At 35.1% G+C, this 26,997-nt stretch overlaps 2 protein-coding genes across 2 annotated transcripts; both read left to right on the top strand.

The window, feature by feature from the left end:
• Positions 1 to 2,445: 2,445 nt before the first annotated feature.
• LOC110466089 (uncharacterized protein DDB_G0290685-like) lies at positions 2,446 to 6,580 on the top strand. Its single transcript, XM_021522386.1, has 5 exons — positions 2,446 to 2,519; positions 2,914 to 2,943; positions 3,653 to 3,748; positions 4,907 to 6,067; positions 6,491 to 6,580. Exons 1-5 carry the CDS (start codon positions 2,471 to 2,473, stop codon positions 6,493 to 6,495), a joined length of 1,341 nt encoding a protein of 446 aa, XP_021378061.1. The 5' UTR covers positions 2,446 to 2,470; the 3' UTR covers positions 6,496 to 6,580.
• Positions 6,581 to 17,360: 10,780 nt separating this feature from the next.
• LOC110466046 (clumping factor A-like) lies at positions 17,361 to 21,058 on the top strand. The gene is made up of 6 exons (XM_021522295.1): positions 17,361 to 17,457; positions 17,897 to 17,926; positions 18,385 to 18,480; positions 19,328 to 19,612; positions 20,581 to 20,670; positions 20,959 to 21,058. The coding sequence occupies exons 1-6, from the start codon at positions 17,409 to 17,411 to the stop codon at positions 20,961 to 20,963; spliced, it is 555 nt and encodes a 184-aa protein (XP_021377970.1). The 5' UTR covers positions 17,361 to 17,408; the 3' UTR covers positions 20,964 to 21,058.
• Positions 21,059 to 26,997: the final 5,939 nt, after the last annotated feature.

Below are 26,997 nucleotides of genomic sequence, written 5' to 3'. Positions count from 1 at the left end.
AAGATATCTTATATATCATATAAGATATCTTATATAGCATCTCATTTAATTTCTATATAAGATATCTCATATACTATATAAGATATCTCATATACTATATGAGATATCTTATATACGATATAAGATATCTTATATAGTATATAAGATATCTCATATGCTATATAAGATATCTTCTTCTTTTTTTTTGAAATACAGGACCGACATTGCTCCTTGAATAAATGTTAAGATGGCTTGCCATAAAGATCACCATCTTGTGCATGAGTTACGATAAAAACATTGAGGAAAATAGCGCAAAAATACCCACACGCGAATATTTATTCATAGATTGAATATATTAGAGATATATGAAATAAATAGATTTCGGACCATGGTCAACGCGAAAATGTCCACACGGTTATCAGTCACAAAGCAAACATGTCCACACACGAGAAATTCCACTTCAGTATCCTTATGATTGGTAATTAGTCATTAGTCACAATCCATATTGGTATTCAATGCCGGATAGCACGTGACTAACAATACTCACTAAGGAACAAACTATTATAATAGATTGTCGGGAGCCTATAGCTGCAGAATGACAAAGGATACTGGATTCCAAAGTCCTCATGTATTTTTCCTGGGGTTGTATGCTCCTTTGACAGTATTTTTGTGTATTGTAAATGTCTCCTGTGTCCCAAGTGTTTTACATGTTCCTTACCACTGTATTGAAAGCTATCCTTGTGTTTCAATATTCTTTGAATCTGGTGTGGAGAGATATCGCCGTCTCAACAACGGTATAAATGTTACAGTTGGTTTTTCTGCCACCTGCTGGTAGACCTTGAGACCTCCGAGAAGCTTTTCTACTCCAACGACTTATACTTGTTGTCCTTCAACACCGATATGAGGTGTTCCTTCCCTTATTACCTGTCTCCATACTGTTGAAAGTCACCACTCGATAGAATGGAGTTTTCATGAAAGATTGTTTATAATCCAGATGGTAGTTGGACTCAAAATTTTCATACAGGATTTTGCTATCCTCCTCGGACTTCATAATGAATTTGTTGTGTTAGTCTATCATATTCAAATAATTTACGTAACATTTGTGCAACTTGGTAAAAAATTGTTGTCCATATTAGGATTTTTTGTAAATGAGATCGGTTCACTCAGTCATTTTTTTTATAAAGGGGAATAAATCATTTAATTTCTTATAAAGGAGATAATTAATTTCGCACTGTGTGTAAGGGTAAAAAGTTCATTCAGGCTTTCAAGTTTCTACTCTGTGAAATATAAAAAAAAAAAAAACAGACGTGATAATCAAGGTCCACGCCATAAGAGAATATCTATGAAATTTCAGGTCATGGTGGATCACCTTATAGCATACTGTTTGATAACAGAAGATTTACATGAGACCCCTTCACAACATAGGACGAAAGGCCAGGTACATTTCAACGACACTCGCATCGTATATCAAGGTAATGGGTAGTTACAACAACACATCATAGCACGCTCATGATCATTAAAATAAATCTCGACATTTATATCGCGAAATAATAAATTTTACGGTGATATCTCAAAAATTAAAAATGACGAGACTAAAACTTGTCCTCTTGGATCCCTGTGTTCTTAGTATGCAGTCGACATCTACCATGTAAATCGGGAAATTAGAAGTAAGCCTTAGATATCGATTTACCATTAAACATTAGAGAAGCAAGTTCACGACTTCACCATGTTTCGTGGAATTCTTTTGAAATTATCTTAATTTTATATCAATTATTTAATTGATACTTGGGGGAAAATCATTTGTGTCTCTAAAATATAAGATGCATTATGCTTTTAAGTAATTAAATATTCCATATTTTCTCAGTGTTTGAATTTCAAAGTATATTTACTTTGTAAGAGGTTGCATAGGTATATGTTACAAATCTGTTTCCACTATACAATAAAGTATTTCCCTAGCCTGCCGAATCGCGATTCAATGTTAGTTAGATAATTTGGGGTATCACTATTATTTGAAATAGTTTTTTTTACTATTTACTCTGGGCTAAAGAATATCTTTATCATCGTTATTTAGAATGAAGTTTTGATACGGCAGAAAGTTGTATTATTCTATGGTGAAAAATCACGCTATTGCTGGCACTTCTAGTAGAGTAAGTGAACTTGAGCCTTGATTATAAAACACTGATGTAACGCCCACCTGTTTATTCAATATAATCCGTTTATGGTTCACCTCGCACCAGATGATATATGTCACACTTGATAATCTAAGTGTATTGCGACTCATGTTCAATTGCATTGTTATCTTCACAATGTAATTCAGATAAACATGGGAATTAAGTTGTAAACGTGGTCTTTAGACTTTGATCTCAAACATGTAACAGCTCTTACTTTGGTACAAGGAGCGGTGATCTATGGTATATATTTGGAAAACATTTTGTTTCCTTTAACATCACCAGAACTCCGTTTGTGCGTTCACATACTCACATCTGTCAAAATGAGGCTGCTTCGAGATGGTTTGGTGTGCGCTTTGCTCATCGTTTTCGGTATGATTTTCTGTTGTGCTTTTTGTCGGGGTGGGGGGCTTTTTACCACAACGGATGGTAGCTTAATTTTTCTTTTTAAAGGTTTGTGTAAAAAAATCATTTATTTTTAGATATCTTTGTACTTTAATTGTCTTTTTCAAAAAATCGACCGAAAGTAAGTTGAAATTTGCCTGAATTCTTCCAATAAAGTATGATGTTTTTGTCTAACAAGCTTAGCAATTAGCTATGTCATACTACTCAATGTAAACAGTAAAGTCAGTTTGTTGACTGAGTAGTTCAATTTAAACTAAATTTCTTATAGCTTAAATCAACCCAGTCTATCGTTGTCTATCGAAAATTCATATTGTACATTATACTCTAAACACGTTCTTTACCTCATAATTTCATATTTCAGCTGTAGAATGTGCTCCCCGAGAGAGACGAGGTATGTATTCATCAAATTCTCCCAATATTTACCGCCGTATGTTTCTGTTCAAAGTACCTTTGGGTGTCTGGCGGGGAGACATCACTTACAAATGGTCCTGAAGTCCTTATGTGGCAGAGTCTTCTGTGGGTAGCCTTAGCTTTTGTGAAAATGTAATTGCCATTAAATGTTGAAGTAGTCTAGTTTTTTAATTGATTCATTTGTTTATTTTTTTATTCATCTCATTATAACGTTACATTAAATTCCAGCCGTCACTTTAGTATAACAGCGGTGATATATATTTGGTGATCCAAATTTGTCGTGTGTATTGATGTTAGTACTGACAGATACAGCTTTTATTTTGATCGATTCTGCAGTTTAAGCACCCCTCGAGATAGACATAATAGTTTAAGTAAGCTTTTAACATTATATTCCCAAAACTCCGTATTCTAAAACATTTAAATTACAATCAATGCATATTGGTTTTGAAAAAGACCGCATTAAACCGATTTCAAACGTTATATCCTTTTTATATATAATATAAAAGCGATATATAGCGTACAATTATCTGTCTATTAGCAATTAACAAAGTCTATGGAATTTCGATATATATTGTAATAAAAACTAAAGCACAAACAAATTAAAATATTCTTGAATAATGACAATGATATAAAAAGACCTGCAATTAAATGCTTGCTCTGGTAAACATGTGCACGGTCGGCCATTACAGATGCATTTCCATGCGGGAGCTATGCGCACTGGGATATTGACTTGAGTAAATGTGTCTGTGATGAAGGATGTGGAGGATCTGTGGAGACAGGATGCAGTAAGTGCTTTCTAGTTGATGCTGTTACTAAACATTCATTTAATTGGTCGAAATTTAGATGTAGTAGGATTTTGTTGAAAATTGGTTTGTAGGGGAAATTGGGTACACTGAATTCATTGGTGGGTGTTTCGAAATTTTTGAAAAACATTCCGATGTTTTAAATTTCTTTTAGTGTTAACGGATGAAAGCTGTTTCCATTTGTAACAGCATTATGTATCACGGTGTACGTTATGTCCTAAACTGATTTTAAATCAATTAATCTCATTCACATATCAGACGTATATCATAATAACAATAATAATAATGATAATAATTCGAGGTTCTTATATACCGCTGTATCACAACCTAGTTCCTAGGTCGTCTCAAAGCGGTTCACAAATTATTATCCGTGGTTATAGGGCCTTTACAACCAGCCAATACCTTTCTCAACTCCCTGGGGAGCATACAGCCGGAGCTGCCATTTCGGCGCTAACAGCTAGCATTCAACAATTCTAACACTGCCCAACCACGTACTCATTTACAGCTGAGTAGACTGGAACAAGCGAAATTAAGTATCTTGCTCAAAGATACAACACAGTGCCGTGCCGTGACTCGAACTCGCAACCCTTCGGTCACGAGCCCGGCGTCCTAGGCACTAGACTCACGTGCCTCCTAACATATCATAACTGATAACATATAATTATAGAGTCTTTTACTGTGAAAGCATTTGGTTTCTTATAATATTTTTTTCCTGTATACTGGTTTATGTTCATTACTCAGATAGATATAATAATGGATTGTTAAGGAATATTAACATTACCAATAATGTTGTTGAGCTAAATAATCAGTGTGTTTACACAGATAATGCACACGCATCGGCTGAAATATTAGTTCCATAACATCAATACGGTAACAGCATACCATGCACCGGCATGTTTAATCAGGACTGTTTCCATAAACATCTTCAGGCAAAGGATGTACAAAATCCAAAACAAATACATTTTGAAATAAAAATTGTTCAGTAAATCGATTGTTCTTAATCAGCGGTTGAATAGTTTTGCATTACTAGAAATATGTCACCTGTTGGTTGTAATTCAACGTTTTCATCAATTGTCGGATCTGAAATATTTAAGAGTGGCTTTTGAATATTTTACTGATATTGCTTCTTCATTACCATAGTACCAACAACAAATGAAGAAACTAATGGAGATGACAGTAGCATCAGTGAAGGAGACGGTAGCAGCAGCAATGAGGAAGAAAGTAGCAGCAGCAGTGAGGAAGATGGTAACAACAGCAATGAGGAAGACGGTAACAACAGCAATGAGGAAGGCGGTAACAACAGCAGTGAGGAAGATGGTAGCAACAGCAATGAGGAAGATGCTAGCACCAGCAATGAGGAAGATGGTAGCAACAGCAATGAGGAAGACGGTAACAACAGCAATGAGGAGGATGGTAGTAACAGCAGTGATGAAGATGGTAGCAACAGCAATGAGGAAGATGGTAGCAACAGCAATGAGGAGGATGGTAGTAACAGCAATGAGGAAGACGGTAACAACAGCAATGAGGAGGAAGGTAGTAACAGCAGTGAGGAAGATGGTAGCAACAGCAATGAAGAAGATGGTAGCAACAGCAATGAGGAAGACGGTAACAGCAGCAATGAGGAAGACGGTAACAACAGCAATGAGGAAGATGATAGCAACAGCAGTGAGGAGGATGGTAGCAACAGCAGTGAGGAAGACGGTAACAACAGCAATAAGGAAGATGGTAGTAACAGCAAGGAGGAAGATGGAAGTAACAGCAATGAGGAAGATGCTAGCACCAGCAATGAGGAAGATGGTAGCAACAGCAATGAGGAGGATGGTAGTAACAGCAATGAGGAAGACGGTAACAACAGCAATGAGGAGGAAGGTAGTAACAGCAGTGAGGAAGATGGTAGCAACAGCAATGAAGAAGATGGTAGCAACAGCAATGAGGAAGACGATAACAGCAGCAATGAGGAATACGGTAACAACAGCAATGAGGAAGATGATAGCAACAGCAGTGAGGAGGATGGTAGCAACAGCAGTGAGGAAGACGGTAACAACAGCAATGAGGAAGATGGTAGTAACAGCAAGGAGGAAGATGGAAGTAACAGCAATGAGGAAGATGCTAGCACCAGCAATGAGGAAGATGGTAGCAACAGCAATGAGGGAGATGGTAACAACAGCAGTGAGGGAGATGGTAACAACAGCAGTGAGGAAGATGGTAACAACAGCAGTGAGGAAGATGGCAGTAGCAGCAATGAGGAAGATGGTAACAACAGCAGTGAGGAAGACGGTAGCAGCAGCAGTGAGGGAGATGGTAGGTGAAATGGTGCACTTTTGCAAGGTAGATCTAGTTGCCCCGTACTTGATATCGGCAAACGATAAAATAATCGTGTTAACTTACTTCAAATCTATTTACTGTGGAGTTCGAGCTTATCGTGTAGGAAAGAAGTGCGTGTGCGATTCTGGATGTTCTGGTGATCCTTACGTCGAATGCTTTGGTATGCTCTTAATCTTTTACATATTAGCATCATACTTACATTTTTCTACTTTATAATCAATTAAATATCTAAAAATCATGAAAATCACTATTGAACAGCATGCTAGTCCATCATCATTTCTTTGATTTCAGGAAAATATTTTTGGTTTTGTGTAGATAAGTGTTCACCATAATGAACTATTTGTCTGTTAATGATAGAATCCCAAGTAATTTCCTTTTTGCTTTGTTTTCCTTTTTCAGACTAGCTGAAACAAGGACAAAACCTATGAAGACCAATTACGGCGTATTTGATATTACACACATATTATATATGATGTAATAAAATATGAATTTGCATAAATATTGTTTTGTGATTATAAACAAACTGAAAGTTTTTACAAATAAACAATACCATAGCGAGGAGACACACACATAAAATGAAGACACCACAAACCATTAGGAAACAGAGGAAAAACAAAGTAACACAAAAGGGAAAATCGTTTCTATTGTCTTCTGCAAAGTCCAGAAATTGATATCAGTTAACTGCTACAACACTGAAAATGAACTTAACGCCAGCAGACGATGATAAACATGTGAGTGATATATCATGTAAGCTATGAAAAAAGTTCAAATCAAGTTTTGTTTTGTTTGATTTGGTTAAACGTCCTATTGAAAGCTAAGGTCATTTAAAACCGTGCTTTCGTGTGTGCAGTGTATTCGTGATCGTGTGTATATGTGCTGGAGCCAAGGTAAATAGTGATGTTTTTGCCTCCTTGCGGTTATTGCGATAACCTTAAATGCTGAACGTTAAGCAGGGACTAACAACTACCATTTTTAAAGGACTTTGGTATGTCCTGCCCTAGCAACAAAACCCATTGCCTACCTCACTAAGGCAAACGCTCAATACCAAGGCCAAAAGTGAGGTATTACCAAGCAAAGCACTAGAAAACAAAAGGTTTTTAGGACGTAGCGAGAAAATGTAAATCTTCTATATTTTGCAATGGGTGTAGCAGATCAATTGGGATTTCTTCCATGTCCTCTTAGCAGACGACACCCCAGGAAGCGCCCAATTATGTATGGGACGCTACTTTAGACACCTTTTTACGACATGTAGTGAGATACAGCAGACCTACTGGTCCAATCTGGGTTCTCAAAACAGATCGGTAGTAGCTGTTGTTGGCCTCAAAAATAGTCACAGGTCATTGCCATTCTCCTTAGACTCCATAGCGAGTTTTATGTGTTGATTCTTCGAATTGGAATAATAGTTTACGTCACACTTGTGCAACGTGGAAAAAAGTCCATATACTTGAACGATTTCGGACTTTGTGTAAATGACTCTTTCAGACATTTTATGAAAGATTCTTTTTATTAAGGAAAATATTTCATTCAGACTTTTTTGAATAAAGTAAAAGCTCACATTCACAAGAAACCAATGAATTTCTAGTTCATGATGTATCATGACAAAATTAGATTGACTAATGAACCTTTGTTATCATGTGATGTAAAAAGGTTTGTAAACAAATATTTGCAGCCCATCTAACGAGATATATTGTCTTACATGTTCAGATACATATTCAATTTGCCTCGATTTGCAATTTTCCGTACGGAAACGTATCTTGCACAATTGTTTATGACGGCAAAGTGTTCGCCTTTTCGTCTTTGCTCATCTCTCAATCAAAATGGAAGCCAGACGTAATGAGCGGTAAGCAAACAAAGACAAGTTCATTATGTGTATTTTTCGTTGATACCTGTCAGTAACATGTTGTTTCCACATAACATTAAAGTAAATTCTCAGTGATAAAAAAAACCCATTTTAATACATGTGTTATATTTATCTGCAGCGATTTTTGTTTTAATACAAATGAAAGCACAGATTAAATAGCACATTTGAAAGCGGTGAATATTGAAGATCACATTAAGGTTGATAAACCTTGGGGGAATATGGACAAAGAAAAATGTTACATGAAACCCGTTCAAAACCTTCTAGGAGTGGAAGGCAAGGTGCTTCATTAACGACACCTGCAAGGTAAATCTAGGTCCTATCTAAGTAATGACATTTCATAAAAGTTATATGTGAGGTAGTGACACCAAAACAACAACGGACACGTCTGAATTTAATCAATTACTTTGACCATCATATCGCGCAAAAAAAAGAGAATATTTTCCCAATGAAATAACGATGACTACCATAAAACCTGCCAATCTCTTCAACAACCTGCATCTGTCGAAAATTCTGTGTTGTAAATTTGTCCGTAAGCAGTCGACATCTATCACGCAAATCCGGATTTTTTGGAATAAGTCATTTGATATGGAATCAACTGCGACATACACCTTAAGATATGGGTGCATGGTTGTTATTATCAAAAAAGGGAACGTTACAGATGGTGAGTTATTTCATTTCAAAACTTCACAATGTTTCCTGAAATAATCTTGAGAACTATCATAATTTCATATGTATCATTTAATCAATATCTGATAAAAAGGTGTTACGTCTCTGAAAATTAGATGCAGTATGAATTCGTATTGATCAAACATACATATACATTCCTGATATTTCAGAACTATATTGTCTATTTTCAAAGCTTCAAAGGTACATGTTTAAAAAACAAAAAATCCTACTTCATGTAGATAATAAAAAATGCCTCCAGGGAAGCCCGATTAACTGTTCATTAATTCACTTCACTATCGAGTTTTTTGGACAATGGAACATCTTCCTCGTCGCAGTATATATTAAATTATGGTGTAGCGGGAAACCATATTTTCTATGACGAAAACGACACCAGTTCTGGATATTTTATGGGGGGGGGGTCTGTATTTTAGGGGATAGCGCTCTTTAGACGAAATCTTCAAAAAGACTCATTAACCAATCAACTGAATAACCTATGACTTAAGCTCTTTTCGTTACCAAAAAAACCCCCATAAAAACAAACAACATGCAAATACAATTACGATGATAACCACCAACTTCCTGTTCTCCATGATTTACAATTGTGAAGTTCTCATCGCTGCTTTGAGCAACAGTTGCAAGTTGTTGAAGGCCTCATTATTTATCAATATGTGTATGATATATATGAAGACACAGTAGTCTTGTGGTAGGACGCCGGGCTCGTGACCGAAGGGTTGTGGATTCGAGTCACGGCATGGAACTGTGTTATATCTTTGAGGAAGATGCTTTACTCCGCTTGTTTCAGTCTACTCAGCTGTAAATGATTGTTGAATGCTAGCTGTTAGTGCCGAAACGGCAGCAGTGGCTGTATGCTCCCAAGGAAGTTGAGAAAGATATTGGCTGGTTGCAAAGGCCCTATAACTACGGATAATAATTTGGAAACCGCTTTGAGACGGCCTACGAACTAGGTTGTTATAAAACGGTATATAAGAACATCAAATTATTATTATTATTGTTACAAGCTAACTGAAACATTATATATGTAATATTCTCCACGGTTGCAAACCCAACCAAATGAATACACGGATTTATTTATTAAAATGAATGTACAAATGCATATATAGACAATAGGCAGACAGGTTTATGTTTTCTTTTGTCAATAATGTTACATTGTCATTAAATATAAATTTAAGCGTATTGAAGTTGAATTGAATTGTCCGGAAAAAAGGCATTTTAATAACATCGCCTCTGTTTCAAGGACTGGAGTATGGTCAGGTTTAATTATTGAGTTACAATTTCAACTATTTCAATTTCATGATGCTAGACTAAATCCCCATGATCAGGAGCTGAAACCTGAGGCCATTGTGGTAGCATATGTGTCAGCTGGTTTAACCCAGCAATTGTATTGTATAGCATTGGTATCTCTACTCTTTACATGTTATAAATCTCAATGGGTCAACAGGTCCACAAACAATCATAGTTGCACTAGTGCATTTCATGTCTTTCCATGTCCAGCAAACATAAATTAAAGAACTTATTCAGTATTTGAGATCGAAGTCAAAAGTCAAATCGACCTATCAACAACAGCTGAGATATGCTTCACTGAAACCATTATTTCAGTACTTGATATCACAGTGACCTCAATTTAGGATGGACATGCCACCCTCCTTTGATGTTCCTATATAAACGGTTTGAAGGCAATTCATCAAACAGTCGGAAAATAATTGCTGGAAACCATTATGTCAGTACTCGAGTTCAAGTTCAAGGGTGAAATTGAGGTCACAGTAACCTTGCCTTTGGGATCCCATACACCACCCTCTCATAATGTGCATATACACAAAGTTAGATTCCCATGTATGGAGCAGTTGCTGAGATTAATATATATGCTATAAAACTCATTATTTTTCGTACGGGAGGTGAAAGTCATATTAAAACCAGTTACCTTGTTTTAGAATGTGACACCCCGCCTTTTCATGATGTACATAAATAAAATGTTTGATGCCCATTTATGAAACAGCAACTAAGATATGGTCTGGAAACCATTATTTCAGTAATCAAGTCTAAGGTCAAATTGGGGTCACAGTGACCTTCTTTTAGGATGTGAGTCACCACCTTCACATGACCTTCATAAAAAGCAGTTTGGTGCCATTTCATGTGAAAGCAGCTGAGATAAAGTATAGCAGAAAAATTAGCCGAAGCATTGATTTTTGCGATTTGGCAATCGCATCAATCGCCAAAACTGAATTTCTAAAGATTCATTCTACTATGATGCATTTTTTATAAACGATACCTTTGATCTAGTACATGGTCAAACACAGAATAGTTATTGCTTATCTTGGCCAGACAACAAAGGGCCAAAATCTACATAAAGGGAATGCATGCGACATTAAGTCGCAAAACGTTGGAGTTGTGGCCTGCAAAAACAAAAATCAGAGGCCCTTGATTTCGTGCTTCGTTCCTTGAAATATGTAGGTTACAATTCGTTTTGTCATGATGTATATGCCTAAAAAGGTTTGCTGTTTCCAACTTGTTAAAGGTAAAGTCTGGGCATAACTCTGCAAGTAAAGGGCTGAAGGCCCTAAATACAATATGTGACACTCCGCCATACCAAGATGTGTATGTTTATTCAGTTATGTGGTGCCAAGTTAAAAAAAAAATAGACATTCCAGTTCCACAAAGAAGCTGAACAAAGGGCAAAACTCTGCAAGTACGGAACTTAATAGTATGTGTCAATCCATGATGAAAGAATGCCCTAATTACAAAAATCATAGAATGTGTTGCTGGGACAAAAATAAGATGAATACAAAATGTATAACTCTGCAAGTAAATATGTTTTTGGACCAGGATTATACATGTAGCATGCTCACTATGCCCTACTAAGATTTTTGATACAAGACTTAAGTCAAAAGTTGTAAGTGTTATGGTCAGCACAAAGAAAACAAACAAACCGCAAGTACTGTTTGCAAGAATTGGGCTGCGTACCACAAATCAAATATGCAACACTCCCGTCTCGCAAATTTGTAAATTTCCCAGCTTTAAGATATTAGTTGCGAGGTGTCAGGATCTCAATTTTTGTTTCAAAATTATGACCTAGGGACCGAGTCTCCATGGGCATGCATGCCTGTATTATTTGTGTTTTGATCTCTTTTTTTACTCAGCAATTATAAATTTTGTTAAAGGTTAGGGATCCCAACCAGTTCTAAGTTATGACCTTTTTTGGGCCACACCTTTCAGCTCCCAGGAGGTTAGTCCTTACATTTGTACAATTTTGGATCCCCACCATCCATCGATATGAATGCTTCAAGTCAAGTTTAGTTTACTTTCAATCAATGGTTCAGAGGATAAAAAATGTTGACGAAAAGTTGACAGATTACAGGCAGATGTCATTCAACAGCACAAATACAATCGCCCTGGTCCTTTAATTTAATTGGACCGTGCAAGCTAAAACTAAGACAAATTTGAGAACAGCTGCAACTATTCTATTTTTGTAATATTTATTTTCAATTCAGGATGCAGCTTGTTGCTGGCTTTGTATGGCCTGTGTAAAGAATGGTCTTTTCCCACACACGCAGGCGGTTCTTCAGTGTCTTGAATTATTCTCTATAACAATTCTCTATTTAAACATTTTCTTCGTTAAACTCTGTAAACTGGAAATCTTTATTTCATGTGGCCAAAAATAACTTTATTTTAATCTATCATTTCTGAGAAGAAATCAATACCTTCTATAACTTTAATGAAATATAATAAAGATGAAAAACAAATAAAAATAATTAACAACTGTTTGCTCTTACAACTGTTTTCTAAGAGCAATTGGTTGTAAGCGCCTAAATAAGCTAGAAAGCATAATAAGTACTAGCATCTACAAATGTAACTGATTTGCATATTCAATAGGTGTAGATTGTTAAAAATATTAGCATATGGTGTGAAATGTTCCACTGCAGTTGTATACACTGTAATACTAATTTTGAGTAAAATCAAATCTTAAAATGAAATAACATCAAAACAAAAACAAACAAAAAACATTTCATTGAATTGGTTGAACTTGAAAGTTGAATTTGATATAGTATTTTCAGTTAAAAAGAAAGAAATTGTGAATATTTCATTTTTATGCTGTAACACAAGATAAAATACTATCATTAAGTTATTCCAACTGAGACAATAATCAAATGAAAAAATTATTTGTAAAAGATACAAATCTTTAAATAAAGATTAACTCAAAGCTGAATCAATAAGAATTATGTGGAATGTAATTTATCTTTCATAGAGATCTTAACCTTTGATAGATAAATCTGTGAACATGATTTTTCATCAACGTATAATTCATCAGAATTTATCTGTGCTTGAAATAATATACAAGCATATTTGAACCTTTGGCTTGTATGAACATAAACACCAACTGGGGAGAAAAGCGTGCAAAAAGACTGATCTAGCAAGTTTATAACAAACACTCTTAATCTTGTAGTTTAATGACAAATATGTGTCTTGTCACGAAAAGCAGACTGAGGCTATTTAAGGTGGGAATATACTTATTAACTGCAATTATATCTTTGCCAGTGGACAGATTTTACCTATATTACATTATGTAATAATATAATATTATATTACCTTAACCATACTTATGTAGACTAGTGGAACTGGACTGAGTCATTTGCCGTCCCCCAGGTAGCTCAGTTGGTGCTATTAGTACATAGTACAGCACCCATCTACAGTTCAGAGTGGCCTGGAGTCGAATTCCAGTCTGGCAGTGCATTTCTCTCTCCTTTTACATTTTGTGCCCAAATAAATAGCCCCGAAGAAGGGGGTAGAGGTCAAGTCCTGTGAGTGTTCGGGGTCCATTTAGACTTCAGTGAGGAAAGAAGGAATGTAGCAGAAATGGACTGGGTTGTTCGCCGGTAACCAGGTAGCTGTTGGAGAGTCCAGGGTTTGAATACCAGTCTGACCGCGAATTTTTAATTTTCCTTTTCTGTTAGTGTTTCAGGACAGCTTACATTTATAACCTTACTGCATAGGAATGGTCTGTGTGGTTTTTATATTGAGTACAGCATCTAACACTTATGTAAATGTTCAGACAATGGGAATGGGGGTAGAGGGTGTAAAAGAACAGTATACATGCGTAGACCGATTATGAGACAGTCAGTAGCTATTTACTGCGAAATATATAACAAAAACACATAACATGCAAATTACAGGCTGTGTACAGTAGATACTATTTTTGTCTTTGACATTGACTACTTGACACACACACACACACACCCACACACAAACACACACACACACACACACACACACACAAACACACACACACCCACACACACACACACACACACACACACACAACCACACACACAAACACACACACATAACCACACAACCACACACAAGCACACACACATACACGCACACACACACACACACGCGCACACTCACAACCACACACACACACACACAAACACACACAAACGCACACAACCACACAACCACACACACACACACACACACACACACACACACACACANTCAACCACACACACAACCACACACACACACACACACACACACACACACACACACACACACACAGACAAACACACACACACACACACACACACACATAACCACACATCTCTCCCACACTTAAATGAGAATGGAAATGAGACAAGGTTTTTGCTTGAGCCATGATCTTGGACAGGTTTCACTCAACTTTTTGTATGTTTGAGTGGTTACCTTTTACATCTACTTCTATCATCACTACCAATTCAATTAGTTTGATGATCCAGTTCAAACTCAGATAAAAAAAAAAGGGGGGGGTATCTAACATTTCGTTGCCCTAATTTGGTTGAAATCCTTCAATTCTATAGAGGGGTGAATATTTACCCCTAAATATTTCCACTATTCACATGGGTTTGTTACGAATGTCTATTTACATGTATGCCATACTGATATGGGTAAAAGTACATAGTGTATGTTTACGTGTGCTGTGACCCATGTCAGTATAGCATATGTTATTTCAGACATTTGAACGAAACCCTGTGACCCATGTCTGTATAGCATAAGTGTATTTTAGACATTTGTAACGAACCCCTGTGTCCCTGGCCCTGCGCTAAGTTTTGAGGTGGTGACAACCATATTATGCTTTGACACAACACATACCTTACCTACATCTATGAATGGGGTATTTATTGATCCAAAGCCGCCTTAATTTTCTTCAACAGCTGCTCTGTATCTGTTTCCGTAAGTTGTAGATCCTGGTTCCGGTTTTAATATACCGGAGTAAAGAGGGGGCAGTTCAATTAGGTTTTTAGTGCGTTATATCAATCTTAAAAGCCTCCAAAGTAGGGGTACATACTAAATCATCTCCAGATGGTTCCACTGTATGATTGTACATACAAAAAAATGACTTCTTGTTTTGTTCACTGTTGTACAATGATCAGCTGGAGGATAATAACCACTCAACCACCTTATAAATGAATATGACCCATTGTTGTGCTCGCCTGACCTAGAGTGTTGTTAGTTCCAGGTTGTCCAGCATCCTTGTGACACACCCATCTTCCCTGGACTTATAGTCACTTGTAATGAACCTGGCTGCCATGTACTGTGTACTCTTTCCAATTTGTCAATTTCTTTTTTGGTATATGGGTCCCAAATAATGGCGCCGTATTCAGGGATAGGTCGTACGAAGGATATATATGCGGTTTTCTTACAAGACGATGAGCAATGTTTAAGATTTCTTTTTAGAAAGCCAAGGGTTGAGCTGTCTTTTCTTGGTATTTTTAGTATGGGGGTGTTCCACTTGAGATCGTCTGAAATTGTTAGTCCAAGATAGGGGTTATTTTTTACTTGATCCAGGTTATGGTGTTGATTTTTATTCCTCGTTGATAAGCCCATTTTTCCAGGTTGTTTTGGTCGCCCTATAGTAGATGGTTGTCACTATACTGGTTAATTTGTCTGTGTATTAAACAGTCGTCGGCGAACAGACGTACCCTAGAGTTCACATTTTCTGGTAGGTCATTTATATGGCACAGGAATAATAGTGACCCGGGCACAGCCCCTTGTGGTACCTCGATGTCAACGGTTACTTATCTGAATTTTTCTCTTTCTAGTGTTACTTTCATCTGTCTTTGTGTCAGTAAATTGGAGAGCCAAATGTGGAGGTTTCCTCTGACGCCGTAGTTAACCAGTTTGTGTAGTAATTTTTGGTGAGGGACCGTGTCGAAAGCCTTAGAGAAATCAAGTATTGCAAGATCAACCTGTTTGTTATTATTAAATGATTTTAGGAGATCGTCCATAATTACTGCTAGTTGGGTTTCGTAAGAAAATCCGGAACGAAATCCATGGTTTCAAGATGTTAGTATATTATGTTTTTCAATGTGGTTTAACAGGTGTTTGCAGATAATGTGCTCCAAAAGTTTACATGGTACTGTAGTTTTCTGCTGCATGTCGATCTCCTTTTTTGAGTATGCAGGGAATGTTTGCTCTGAGCAAATCTGTTGGTAGTGATATTGCAGATAATTCTGGTGAGATTTGTTGGGCACACTATTTTAGAATTCTGTTCGGGATGTCATCTTGTCCTGTGGCTTTGGGTGGGTTGACTTTTCGAAGTAAATTCGTTACCCCCTCTATACCAATGGTTATGTCTTCAATTTTTTATTTCACATTTTTTGTTGTTGGAGGAATATCGTCTGTGGCTTTGTCTTCAACAGTGAGCATAGATTTAAACTGGTTCTCTAGCATTTCTGCTTTTCCATTGCCGTTGCATGTTAAGGTCCCCTTGTTTTTAAACGGGGAGATTCCAATGTTGACCTGACGTTTAGACTTGATATATTTCCAGAATGGTTTGTTGTTTAGGTGTTTATATTCTCCAGCTCTTCTATGATGGTTTGATTTACATATTTACATTCTGCTTTCCTTATTTGGTTTTCGCATTCTTTTTGTATGCATCTGTAGTTTTCCCACCTCCTAGTTTTCCTTGCCTTGGTGTATAGTCGCTGTTTCCTTTTCATGATCGACTTTATCGAGTGGTTAATCCCTTTTTTGCTGTTTCTTCCGCTGATTTGCTTAGATGGATTAAATTTATCAATGTTACATTTCGTCAGTAGAGTACTCGGTGTGTAATCGTTCAATAATCGCCATATTGTATGTTTTGCAATAAAACGGGAGTGACTAATCAACAAACCTTACTGGTCAGGATCGAACATGGAATAGATTATTGTTATTTAGAAAAACTAGATTAGTCACTTTTCAAAAATGGCCGCCAAAAAACATTAATGACCAGATATCAGGTCGTTTGAAGTTGTTCTGTCTGCATTCAAAACAGTTAAAATTTTGAAGATATCTCGTTTGCTATTATTTTTATTATATTATATTTAATTATGTATAACATAATAGTGTAAAATACCGTGTAAGTGTATTAATGAATAGGAGGTAAAATGCCAACAAGCATAGGAAAAAAGTTATTTTCTGGATAAAAAAATCCTGTTATTTACGCCTGTCTGTTAAATCAATATAATCTGTTTATAACAAGGTGTGTTTTTCATCGCACCAGGTGATACATATTGCACTTGATTAAATACGTGTTTGGGGGCGTGTGTTCAATGGCACTGATATGTTCACAAGGAGTTGATATAAACATACGCATTAAGTTGTAAATGGGGTCTTTACACTTTGATCTGAAACAGGTTACAGCCCTACTTAGTTATAAGGAGCGGTGATATATAGTATATATTTTAAAACATTCCTATCCTTTACCATTACTAGACCTCCCTGGTTGTCTCCAATACACTAGAATCTGTCGACATGATGTCACTACGAGATGCTTTGGTGTGCGCCATGCTTATTGTCTTCGGTAAGTTATTTTCTGACGATGTCAGTCAATTTTTAGACTATCCAAAATCTTTTCAGACATTAATATTGTCGATTGATGTTTGCAATGTTATTACGCACAAACATGGAAATTAAGGTTAAATATGTTATTTTCTTCGAATAAATATGGTATTTTGTCTGTATAAGCAATGGACCGCCAAAAATTGAAATTAGCCAGTTTCAAAAACATTACCATTACATATAAACAGCCATGCCATGATTGTAGTCCAACTGAAAAAATCAAATCGGTTCGTTGACTGATAATCTAATTTACATTTTCGTTTTAGTTTATCAAATCAAATAATACATATCAAATAATACAAAAGCGGTAACATAATCTTTTATAACTATATGTATAATCGACTGACGAAATTCTTTGTGTGCTCTTAACATTTTCTGCAACTCAAACTTTCCTATTTCAGCCGTAGAGTGTGCTCCTCGAGAGAAACGAGGTATGTATTTATCAAATATTTCTATCATTTAACAAAAAAAAATTCTGTTCACTCAAAGTTTCGTTTGGTGTGTGTCAGAAAGACTCGATTAAAAATAGGCCTTAAGTGCGTACGTGTCAGATTCATCTGTGGTCAGCGTCGTCATCTGGCCTTAGCTTTTGTGAACATACAAAAGTCTTGTTAATCTTGTCGACGTACTACGACATAAAGTGTTGACGATAGTATTTTTTATTTTACTCGTCTTATTATGCAGTCAGAGTAAAACTCATGTGTCACTTACTGTTATTTGAAGTTAGTGAAGTATGGTATGCGTGATATAAATTGTAATTCCAATTTCGTTTCCAATATTTTTCCAATATTGACGTTTTGACTTTTCCCTAAACATAGAAATGTCAGCGTAACAATTATACATTCAACTGTTATTTTGGAATAATGTGTAAACGGTCGGCTGTTTTCAGATGCATTAATATGTGGGCACAATGCTCACTGGAATATGACATTGAACACGTGTGTCTGTGATGAAGGATGTGGAGGATCTTTGGAGACAGGATGCAGTAAGTAACTTCTTGTGGATGTTGATATTAAACAGTCTTTAAAAAAATATTTACTATATTTCATAGTAGTTGGTGCATCAACTTGTTTCACGCTGTCCATGTTGTCATATCCTGAATGAACACCCATTCACCTCATCTATATTTCAAGTACTAGCATTACTGATTGCTTACAACGATTTTATGCAGGGAACGTACATATGTTAGCAGTGGTTTCTTATAGTACAAGCATTTTTATCTTGCATTGGTCGCTAGTTGTTGTAAGTCGCTTGATAAAGAAACGCGTGCTCTTTGGAGAATTTGCATTGGGAAAAGAGTTTTCGAGCGAATATAGCAATGCCCATATAGAGCTAGTGCACACGTGTCCGCAAAGATATTAGTTCCCTAAAATAAGTATATATTAAAGTGTACCATTTGTCGTCAGGTATCAGATAGTATTATTTCCAAGAGCATCTTTAGACAAAAGCAAAATATGATGTTGCTATATCGAAATACATGTGACATTATTGACTAATTTGTTTCGAAAGTTAAATGAAAATAATCTCACAGGAAATAGGAAATAGGCTTATTTACTTATAAATGACGGAACACAATCAACTGAACTTTTTGAAAGTGTTTGGGAAATCTTTGAAGCTGTTGAATAGTTTTGCGTTAACTGTAACTTGTAATGCAATGAATACGATTACAACACTAACGTATTGCTCGCCTGTTTAATGACATCTAGATTCAAATGTTTTAACGAATGTGCATTTATTTGATGGCATTTGATAATTTTCTACAGATCTGCAATATTTTAGAGATCCTTAAATTTTATTTTTTTGATTTCATATCATTTGAATCATTATCACAGTACCACCACCAAATCAAGTAAGCAGCAGTGAAGAAAATAATGAGGATGACAGAAGCAGTAGTGAGGGAGATAATAGCAACAGTAGTGATGGAGATAATAGCAACACCAGCGAAGGAGACAGTAGCAACAGCAGTGACAGTGATAGTAGCAACAGCAGTGACAGTGATAGTAGCAACAGCAGTGAAGACGACAGTAGCAACAGCAACGAAGGAGACAGCAACAACAGCAGTGAGGGAGATGGTAGCAACAGCAGTAAAGGAGATGGTAGCACTGAAGGAGGAAAAGGTAAATCCCACAATTTACCTGTCTTAGACAGAATGATATAGTACTGGCTAACTCGAATCTTATACCACCACCATGTTTAATGTTTTCAAAACTGTATGACAATTGTAAGTTCATTAAAAACGAATCGGAAAGAGATAAAAGAAAGAAATGAAAGTCACATACTTAAAGATATTTTAAAGGTTTCTAGGAATTTGAATATCACAAACTCACTCAAATACAGTTTGTTGAACCGAATTAAATGTCATCATACGTGCTTCAGATTTTCGAAATACATGAAGACAAGTGTTATGGTTACAGGTTACTATAGACTTAAAAAGCTAATTATTCCCGTGTTTATTTTTAAACAGAAAATGAATCATTTTGAAAAAGAAAAAAAGAAAAAAAATCTTTTAGGTGTAGTGTTTCTTTCGAAGAACTAACTGTATTGTTTCTACATAAAACTTTCTAACAGGCTGTTTCTAGAAATGAGCGCACTTGAGCAACCACCTGTCAGTGCTTATTACCACCAAATAAGTAATATGTTACAGTGTTGCTTGGCAGAAAAGAACATATCTATATTGCAAGTTACTAAATGAAATTAAAATTATAGTTTTCAATTAGGATAAATGAGGGTTTTATCAGTGTGAATGCATTAATGGGAACGATTATTTTACAAGACGATTAACAGCGTTGAATAACTCGTTTTGGCAATATAGACTTCTCTATGCTATTTGGAATACAATCTTAATACTGTATACCGTGAAATTTTCGCCGCAGTTTAACTTTCGCCTTTTTCGTCCTCTGAAATGAGGGCGAATTTGTCAACACAGAGAATACTAATACACAACATGCAATTTATAGTAAATACAAGTGAAGGGCGAAATTAACACTGGGCAAACAGAGATTTTACCTGCAAAGGACGAATATATGAATATGTATCTCCATACTCGACATCGGCATAAGATAATCGTTTTAAAATCTATTTACAGAGACCAAATGTGGCATTCGAGCTTATCGTGTAGGAAAGAAGTGCGTGTGTTACCCGGGCTGTCGTGGGGATCCTTACGTCAAATGCGTTGGTATGTGGGCTCAAATAAAAACATTTAAAACGTATGATGTGTGAGTACCATCATTATATTTACATACTAACGTTGGTTAATTCGACATCATTATCAATCTATTGATTCTTTCCAAAAATTTGATAAACATTTATTCAACATCATGCTTTTCGATCATCATAGATATGTCGCACATCTAGAGTACAAGAAAATATTATTGGTGTTATCAAATTTTAACCAAAATAACATATTGATTTGTCAGTCATAGAGTCAAAATTATTAAGTATATTTGCATTATTTTCTTTTCAGATTAGCTGAAAAACGAGCATCAGTAATCCATAAAGACCGATTACCTCATACTTTATAAGACATTGTTGTTATAATACGCTGTAATAAAATATACAATTTGCATAAATATTGTTTTTTGTATATTATAAACAAACTCATATTAATACAATTAAACTTTGACTCAAAAGAAATAAAGATATAACAAACTGATAGAAAACGGAGAAACAAAGTGATTAAAAAAGAAAAACGGTTTGTGTGCATTCTGTCATATTTATGAAAATATATCAGTCATATAAACAATAATTAATCGACAACAGTGAATCCCAGCAGACAGTATATCCTTATAGATCTATTTCAATGAACGCTAGATCATGTAAGCTATGTTTTACTCAAGGAAAATCCCAATAAAGCGCATTGACCAATAACATTGTTAACCAAATGCATGAAACCTAGCCTTAAACGAAACAGTTGCAGGAAAAGGGGAAGTTGAACTGAAAGTCTCAATTACACCAGTAGCTTTCTGAATCAGCATTTTAGATGTTTAATAGGACCTTCTTTTCTTTGCATGACTGGTCATTGTTGACTGATGGTTACCTAACAGCCCCTACTGTTCCGCTGGCAAGGTGTACATGAAATAGGTTCAAAAATATATCATCTACTACACTGTAGCCAAAATACGTTCACTAATAACGTGATGAAGGGTTCTATACACACCTTTTCGTTTTTGCTGTATTCTATATATTGAACACTTTACACACGGTTTTCATTTTTTCTTTGTCTTTTAGTTTCACTGATGAGTTCAAAAATGGATAAAATGGACATATATTGCAATATTTTTTTTACTTTGTATGGCTTTCCGATCGACAAAATAATTTTGATTAGGGGCTTCCTTGGGTGCTAAATTAGACTCATGCTTCGCGTAATAATAAGTTTCGCTAATTCAAGTATCGAGTATTACTCGAACAAAGGACAAAGACATTAAGAAAAAGACAAATTATTGTCACTTCGAATAAGTGTAGACAGTGCATGTCGCGAAGATGTATGTGCATTTAATATGACATTTCAGTTATTTTTTAAGGATCCTCGTACCACTGCGATATTGATTTTGTTCAAAGAGGATAGCATTGATAAATCATTATTGAAAAGAAAATGATACATTGTGGGACTTTTGTTTTTTTAATTGAGATATCTCATTTAATTTCTATACGAGATCTATCACGTATACTATATAAAATATCTTATATAATATGTTAGATATATTATATACCATATGAGATATCTTATATAGAAATTAAATGCGATATCTAAATTAAATATATCAGATATCTTATTTATTTTCATAGTAAAACAATAGATATCTAAATAATATGTTAGATATCTCATATACTATACAAAATATCTTATATAAATGAAATCTCGTTATTTTATGAGGTATCTTATGTAGTATGAAATTTCGTAGCATTCAAAAAAGGAACCTTATTTCTTCCCCGAGAATCGTTCGGGCACGTCTTTCAGAGGCCGCCATTTCACGCACGCTAGAGGTAGGCTCGACATTATGGCGACAGGACCGTGCGTTGATAGCAAGCCTACTGCCTTTTCTAGTACTAGATCCTCGAGAGATTCCGGGCGGGCAGACTTGTGTTTCCGACATTTTGTTAAAATCTTGTTCCTGTATAAAATATCTTATATATTGACGAGATTTCATACTATAAAAGATATCTTAATAGCATATAAGATATCTGATAAATTATGTAAGATAGCTTATACAGAAAATTAATTGAGATACCTTCTACAGCATATGAGATATCTTATACATCATATGAGATATCTTATACATCATATGAGATACCTTATATAGCATCCCATATCTTATATAGTATATGATGGAGCATATGTATTATATAAGATATCTCATATAACATATAAGATATCTCATATACCATATAAGATATCTCATATACCATACAGGATATCTCATATACCATATAAGATATCTCATATACCATATAGGATATCTCATATACCATATAAGATATCTCATATACCATATAAGATATCTCATGTACCATATAAGATATAAGATATCACATATACCATATAAGATATATCATGTACCATATAAGATATCACATTTACCATATAAGATATATCATATACCATATAAGATATAAGATATCACATATACCATATAAGATATATCATGTACCATATAAGATATCACATATACCATATAAGATATATCATATACCATATAAGATATCACATATACCATATAAGATATCACATATACCATATAAGACATATCACATATACTATATAAGATATCTAGCTTGTATAGTATTATGAAGATCGGGATCGACATTGCTCCTAGAATAAATGTTAAGTTGGCTTGCCATATATGTTTCCTGGCAAAACAGTGCTACAGCTATAACGGTGCATACGATAAAACGAAGTGCAGTGGAAAGGACCCTTAAGGGACTCCATCATCAATCTCCATATGATTTCGGCTGTTTCAAGGAAAATCGTAAAATCCTAAACAAACAATCAAAATTGTTTTACAGTTGAAGTGGTTGATTTATTCTTAGTAAATGTATTCTAGTGTAAATCCCAATCGTAACTAACACGCAATTTAAGTAACAATTTGAAATCAATGTAAGGAAATGTGTTATCCCTTGATCAGGATTGATATTCTTCTACATTCATTTTGGGTTCAGAGTAAAATAGATATGCTTTTAAATGTTATTCATAACAATAAAATGTTGTATCGGAGAGAAAATGTCTTAAAAGCAGATATGCTTTGATTTATTGAAATAAGAATACTTAATTGGTTTGTTTAAGACATGTTCAAAGACCGGCCACTGACACATGCTATCGCGAGAGAGGTTTTCGTAATTCATTGCAATTTTTTCCATGCGATTTAAACCATCCTTCAGGTTTCGAACTTAATGATACATACTGAAGAGGAGATATAATTCGACAAAAGTGAGATGGAGTGTGAGGTACAATTTAGCATTCCAAGACAGCATGTACATCACTATTACTGTGCGATTACAAGCAAAGGATTTTGTTAGGCTCTGAAATTGTGTTTCCGTCCCTCTGAAACTGTAGGTATATTAAGGCTTTGTTTGATTATTAAATAAAATGCTGTTTAAACTAAGACGGCCAAATTTTCCTACAATGGGGATAAGAAGAGAAATGTTTGTTTGTCGAAGCGAGAAATGGAATGTTAATCCTCAACAGTTTGCGAGTGAGAATTTGTTAAATTGTCTTGTGTTGTGCTGGGTTTCCTAGTCATATTGGGATTGTTGGTAACGAAAAAGCTAATTTTGATGCCAAATTTGTGTTAACTAATAATATTTATTTATTTTTTAAATCCTTACACTGATGTTGGTTTGATTGTTTGTTAGGTCTAAATGTGATTCACAATGGAAAACATTTAGCAAGAATAAATTTCACTTTATGGAGTAGACCATTTTATGATGATGTTCTAGAGATAAAATGGTCCTAGCCAGCTGCATTAAACGTTTCGACAAGGGAAATTCAACCCCAATGCATGTCAACGATGTCGTCGATGATTTTGCTGCTATCAATTTGAATATTTTGCTGGCATTTTTAAATAAACGTATACAATTCCATTCTTTACATGTTTTACATTATATATATCGTATAAGTGGTACATGGTGGTGTCAACTATAATATCAGTTCTGATATATGTGATACTGAAATGCGTGGTGTTACGTAACAGGTAAATATTACTATTTATCACCTGCTGGTCTGGATCTGAGATGTAATATACAAGCTTGGATTTAATTGATGAGTCTTATTCGGCTTTACTGTAACATAGATATATATTTTCTGTATTATGGAGTTTATAATTTAGCGCTAATATAGATCTATGATTGGAATGGATTGTCCAGTACTGGCTCAAGTTTCTCAATTTTCATTTAGATCAGGCATCGTTCATGTTGACCTTATTCGATATCCTGTTAAAAGTTCTATTAAACTATTTTTCTCCCCCATTCCATAGTAACGAATTAAACATGTACTTTTTATATTTTAACGTAAATATCGTCCACTATAATGTAATATCAGCAGCATAAACCAGATTAATACCATATCCCCGCTTTAAGCGCCCAATATATAATCCTGTTCTTACTACACGATATTGCGGGTTTATTCACTGAAGTGTGCTTCTCCTTTCTGATGCACTATTTCTGTGGTAAGCAACAGGTGTTTCTGAATGGGTAAGCGACAGCTGTGTCTTAACCTTCCACAAAAATCCGATTATCAGGTGTGTCATTGTACTATTCGCAACTACACGGTCTTATATTGTACAATGTAGTTGTAATGCATGTAATTCTAGAAAGTATTATGATTTTACCCACAGTGTATACTGTTGAATGCGTTTAATCCTTGAATTGGTCGGACAGTATTATTTCTTAACAATGTATACGTCGTCGATCAAACAAACAAAAAAGTCCCCTCACAAATACTTCCACATTTCCTTTAGGAAGTCTGTGCCAGTGTTCCACAAATGGAAATGCACTAGAACTAGCCAGAAATGTGAAGATGAGTTTCTAAAAGAAGTAATCAATTGAATAAATGCGTTGCTATTCATAGCAAAGCCAAATATCGTTATTTAGGGGGCACTATTCTTCGAATTAAATAACTTCAATCCTTGGAAATCCAATATAAAAACAAACAAAAACCAGACACATGCAAAATCTTGCGTGCTATCGTATAGATATAGGTTTTCTAAGGGGTGAAATGGAAACTAAGCAGTGATGTCAATGTGTGTTCGTTCCCCAAATTGGAAAATGCATTTAGAGATATTCTTTAGTCCATTTACGTAGATTAGTTAACATCAGATAGATTCTCGGTAGGATCAATTGATATGGATACAAGAAGAAATTGTGTCGATGGTTTTGGAAACAATGGTCTATTTTGGTGGCAAATTAACATATGCACGACAGGTCGGAAATGGATACAACAAACTATTAAAGTGTATGTGTTACTACCATTGTTAAAAACTTTTGTTTAAACATTGTAAAAACAGTAATCGACGACATGAATTATGGTAATAAACCCAGGAGGTATGTGTTTACAGTGATTAAGCGGCAGGCAAATAAAAGTGTCGCTGTCATTTAATTATTGGTGTAAGTAGTATTGATCGGGATAGTGAAGCGCTGGTATGCAATGGTGTAGATTTTAAATAATCGCATTACGGCACAATGGATATTTCCAATGCAACATTCAGGTTGCATTTTTAATGTTATTTGTTTCTGCTTTTAAAATGATCGGTAATGCTGAAATAGTCCAACATCGTTTTATTTGAAAAACGATCTATTTAAGCCAGTGACGGTGCCTGCCAAAAATAAAGCGGAGGTAATGCCGGATTCATAATAAAACCAATAACTTAGAATACCTTAAAATTGTTAAACAGACAATTTCGCACTATTATGAATTTACTCTCCTGTGCTTAATCTAGTTCAATTCTATCGATTTTGTATAAATGTTAGATATTTCAAATTTAATTCAAAACGACAATTGATTTTGAATATGAACTTAACTCAAATGATCTATCTTAATACAACATTGACTTTAAACTTGTGAAACAAACGTTCAGTTTCATTTTTTTTTCAAAGAATATACGATACATATAATGTATGTTACAAGAAGTTTTAGATAACTCACTGTTTCTCAGCAATTTGAATCAGTAGAGAACTTCCTTATTTTTAACTGTAGCAGACCCCAGTCTCATGAACTTCGATGGTTTCTTTAACTTACTCTTCTCGTGTAGGAAAAGTATTGGTCGTATTCGAAGAAAATCTTTGCTACGGATTTCTTTAATATTTTTTGTTGGCCAACTGACACATGGTTAAATTACCTGAATGAAGTATATGGCAGTTGTCGCCGATGAATAAGGAGACGATTTCCCTTCCAAAACTGCTAGTATTATTTTCCTTGCACTTTTTATATGTATCCGAGTAAATTTTGTCTTCGTTCATATTCACTCATAGTTTCAGCAATTTTGAGTTTTTATTGTGGTTTTCTTGACAC

The sequence above is a fragment of the Mizuhopecten yessoensis genome, unplaced genomic scaffold (genome assembly GCF_002113885.1).
Source record: "Mizuhopecten yessoensis strain PY_sf001 unplaced genomic scaffold, ASM211388v2 scaffold11115, whole genome shotgun sequence".
In the NCBI taxonomy this organism is placed as follows: domain Eukaryota; kingdom Metazoa; phylum Mollusca; class Bivalvia; order Pectinida; family Pectinidae; genus Mizuhopecten; species Mizuhopecten yessoensis.
Note: the sequence above shows the minus strand (reverse complement) of the source record. Positions and strands in the feature narration are given on the sequence as shown.

Excerpts from the sequence above, each read along its gene's own strand:
- LOC110466046 (XM_021522295.1), top strand. The coding sequence starts at position 17,409 with ATGATGTCACTACGAGATGCTTTGGTGTGCGCCATGCTTATTGTCTTC. Across the intron at positions 17,927-18,384 it reads TGCTCCTCGAGAGAAACGAG|ATGCATTAATATGTGGGCAC; the intron begins GTATGTATTTAT and ends GGCTGTTTTCAG. Across the intron at positions 18,481-19,327 it reads ATCTTTGGAGACAGGATGCA|TACCACCACCAAATCAAGTA; the intron begins GTAAGTAACTTC and ends TCATTATCACAG.
- LOC110466089 (XM_021522386.1), top strand. The coding sequence starts at position 2,471 with ATGAGGCTGCTTCGAGATGGTTTGGTGTGCGCTTTGCTCATCGTTTTC. Across the intron at positions 2,520-2,913 it reads CGCTTTGCTCATCGTTTTCG|CTGTAGAATGTGCTCCCCGA; the intron begins GTATGATTTTCT and ends TTCATATTTCAG. Across the intron at positions 3,749-4,906 it reads ATCTGTGGAGACAGGATGCA|TACCAACAACAAATGAAGAA; the intron begins GTAAGTGCTTTC and ends TCATTACCATAG.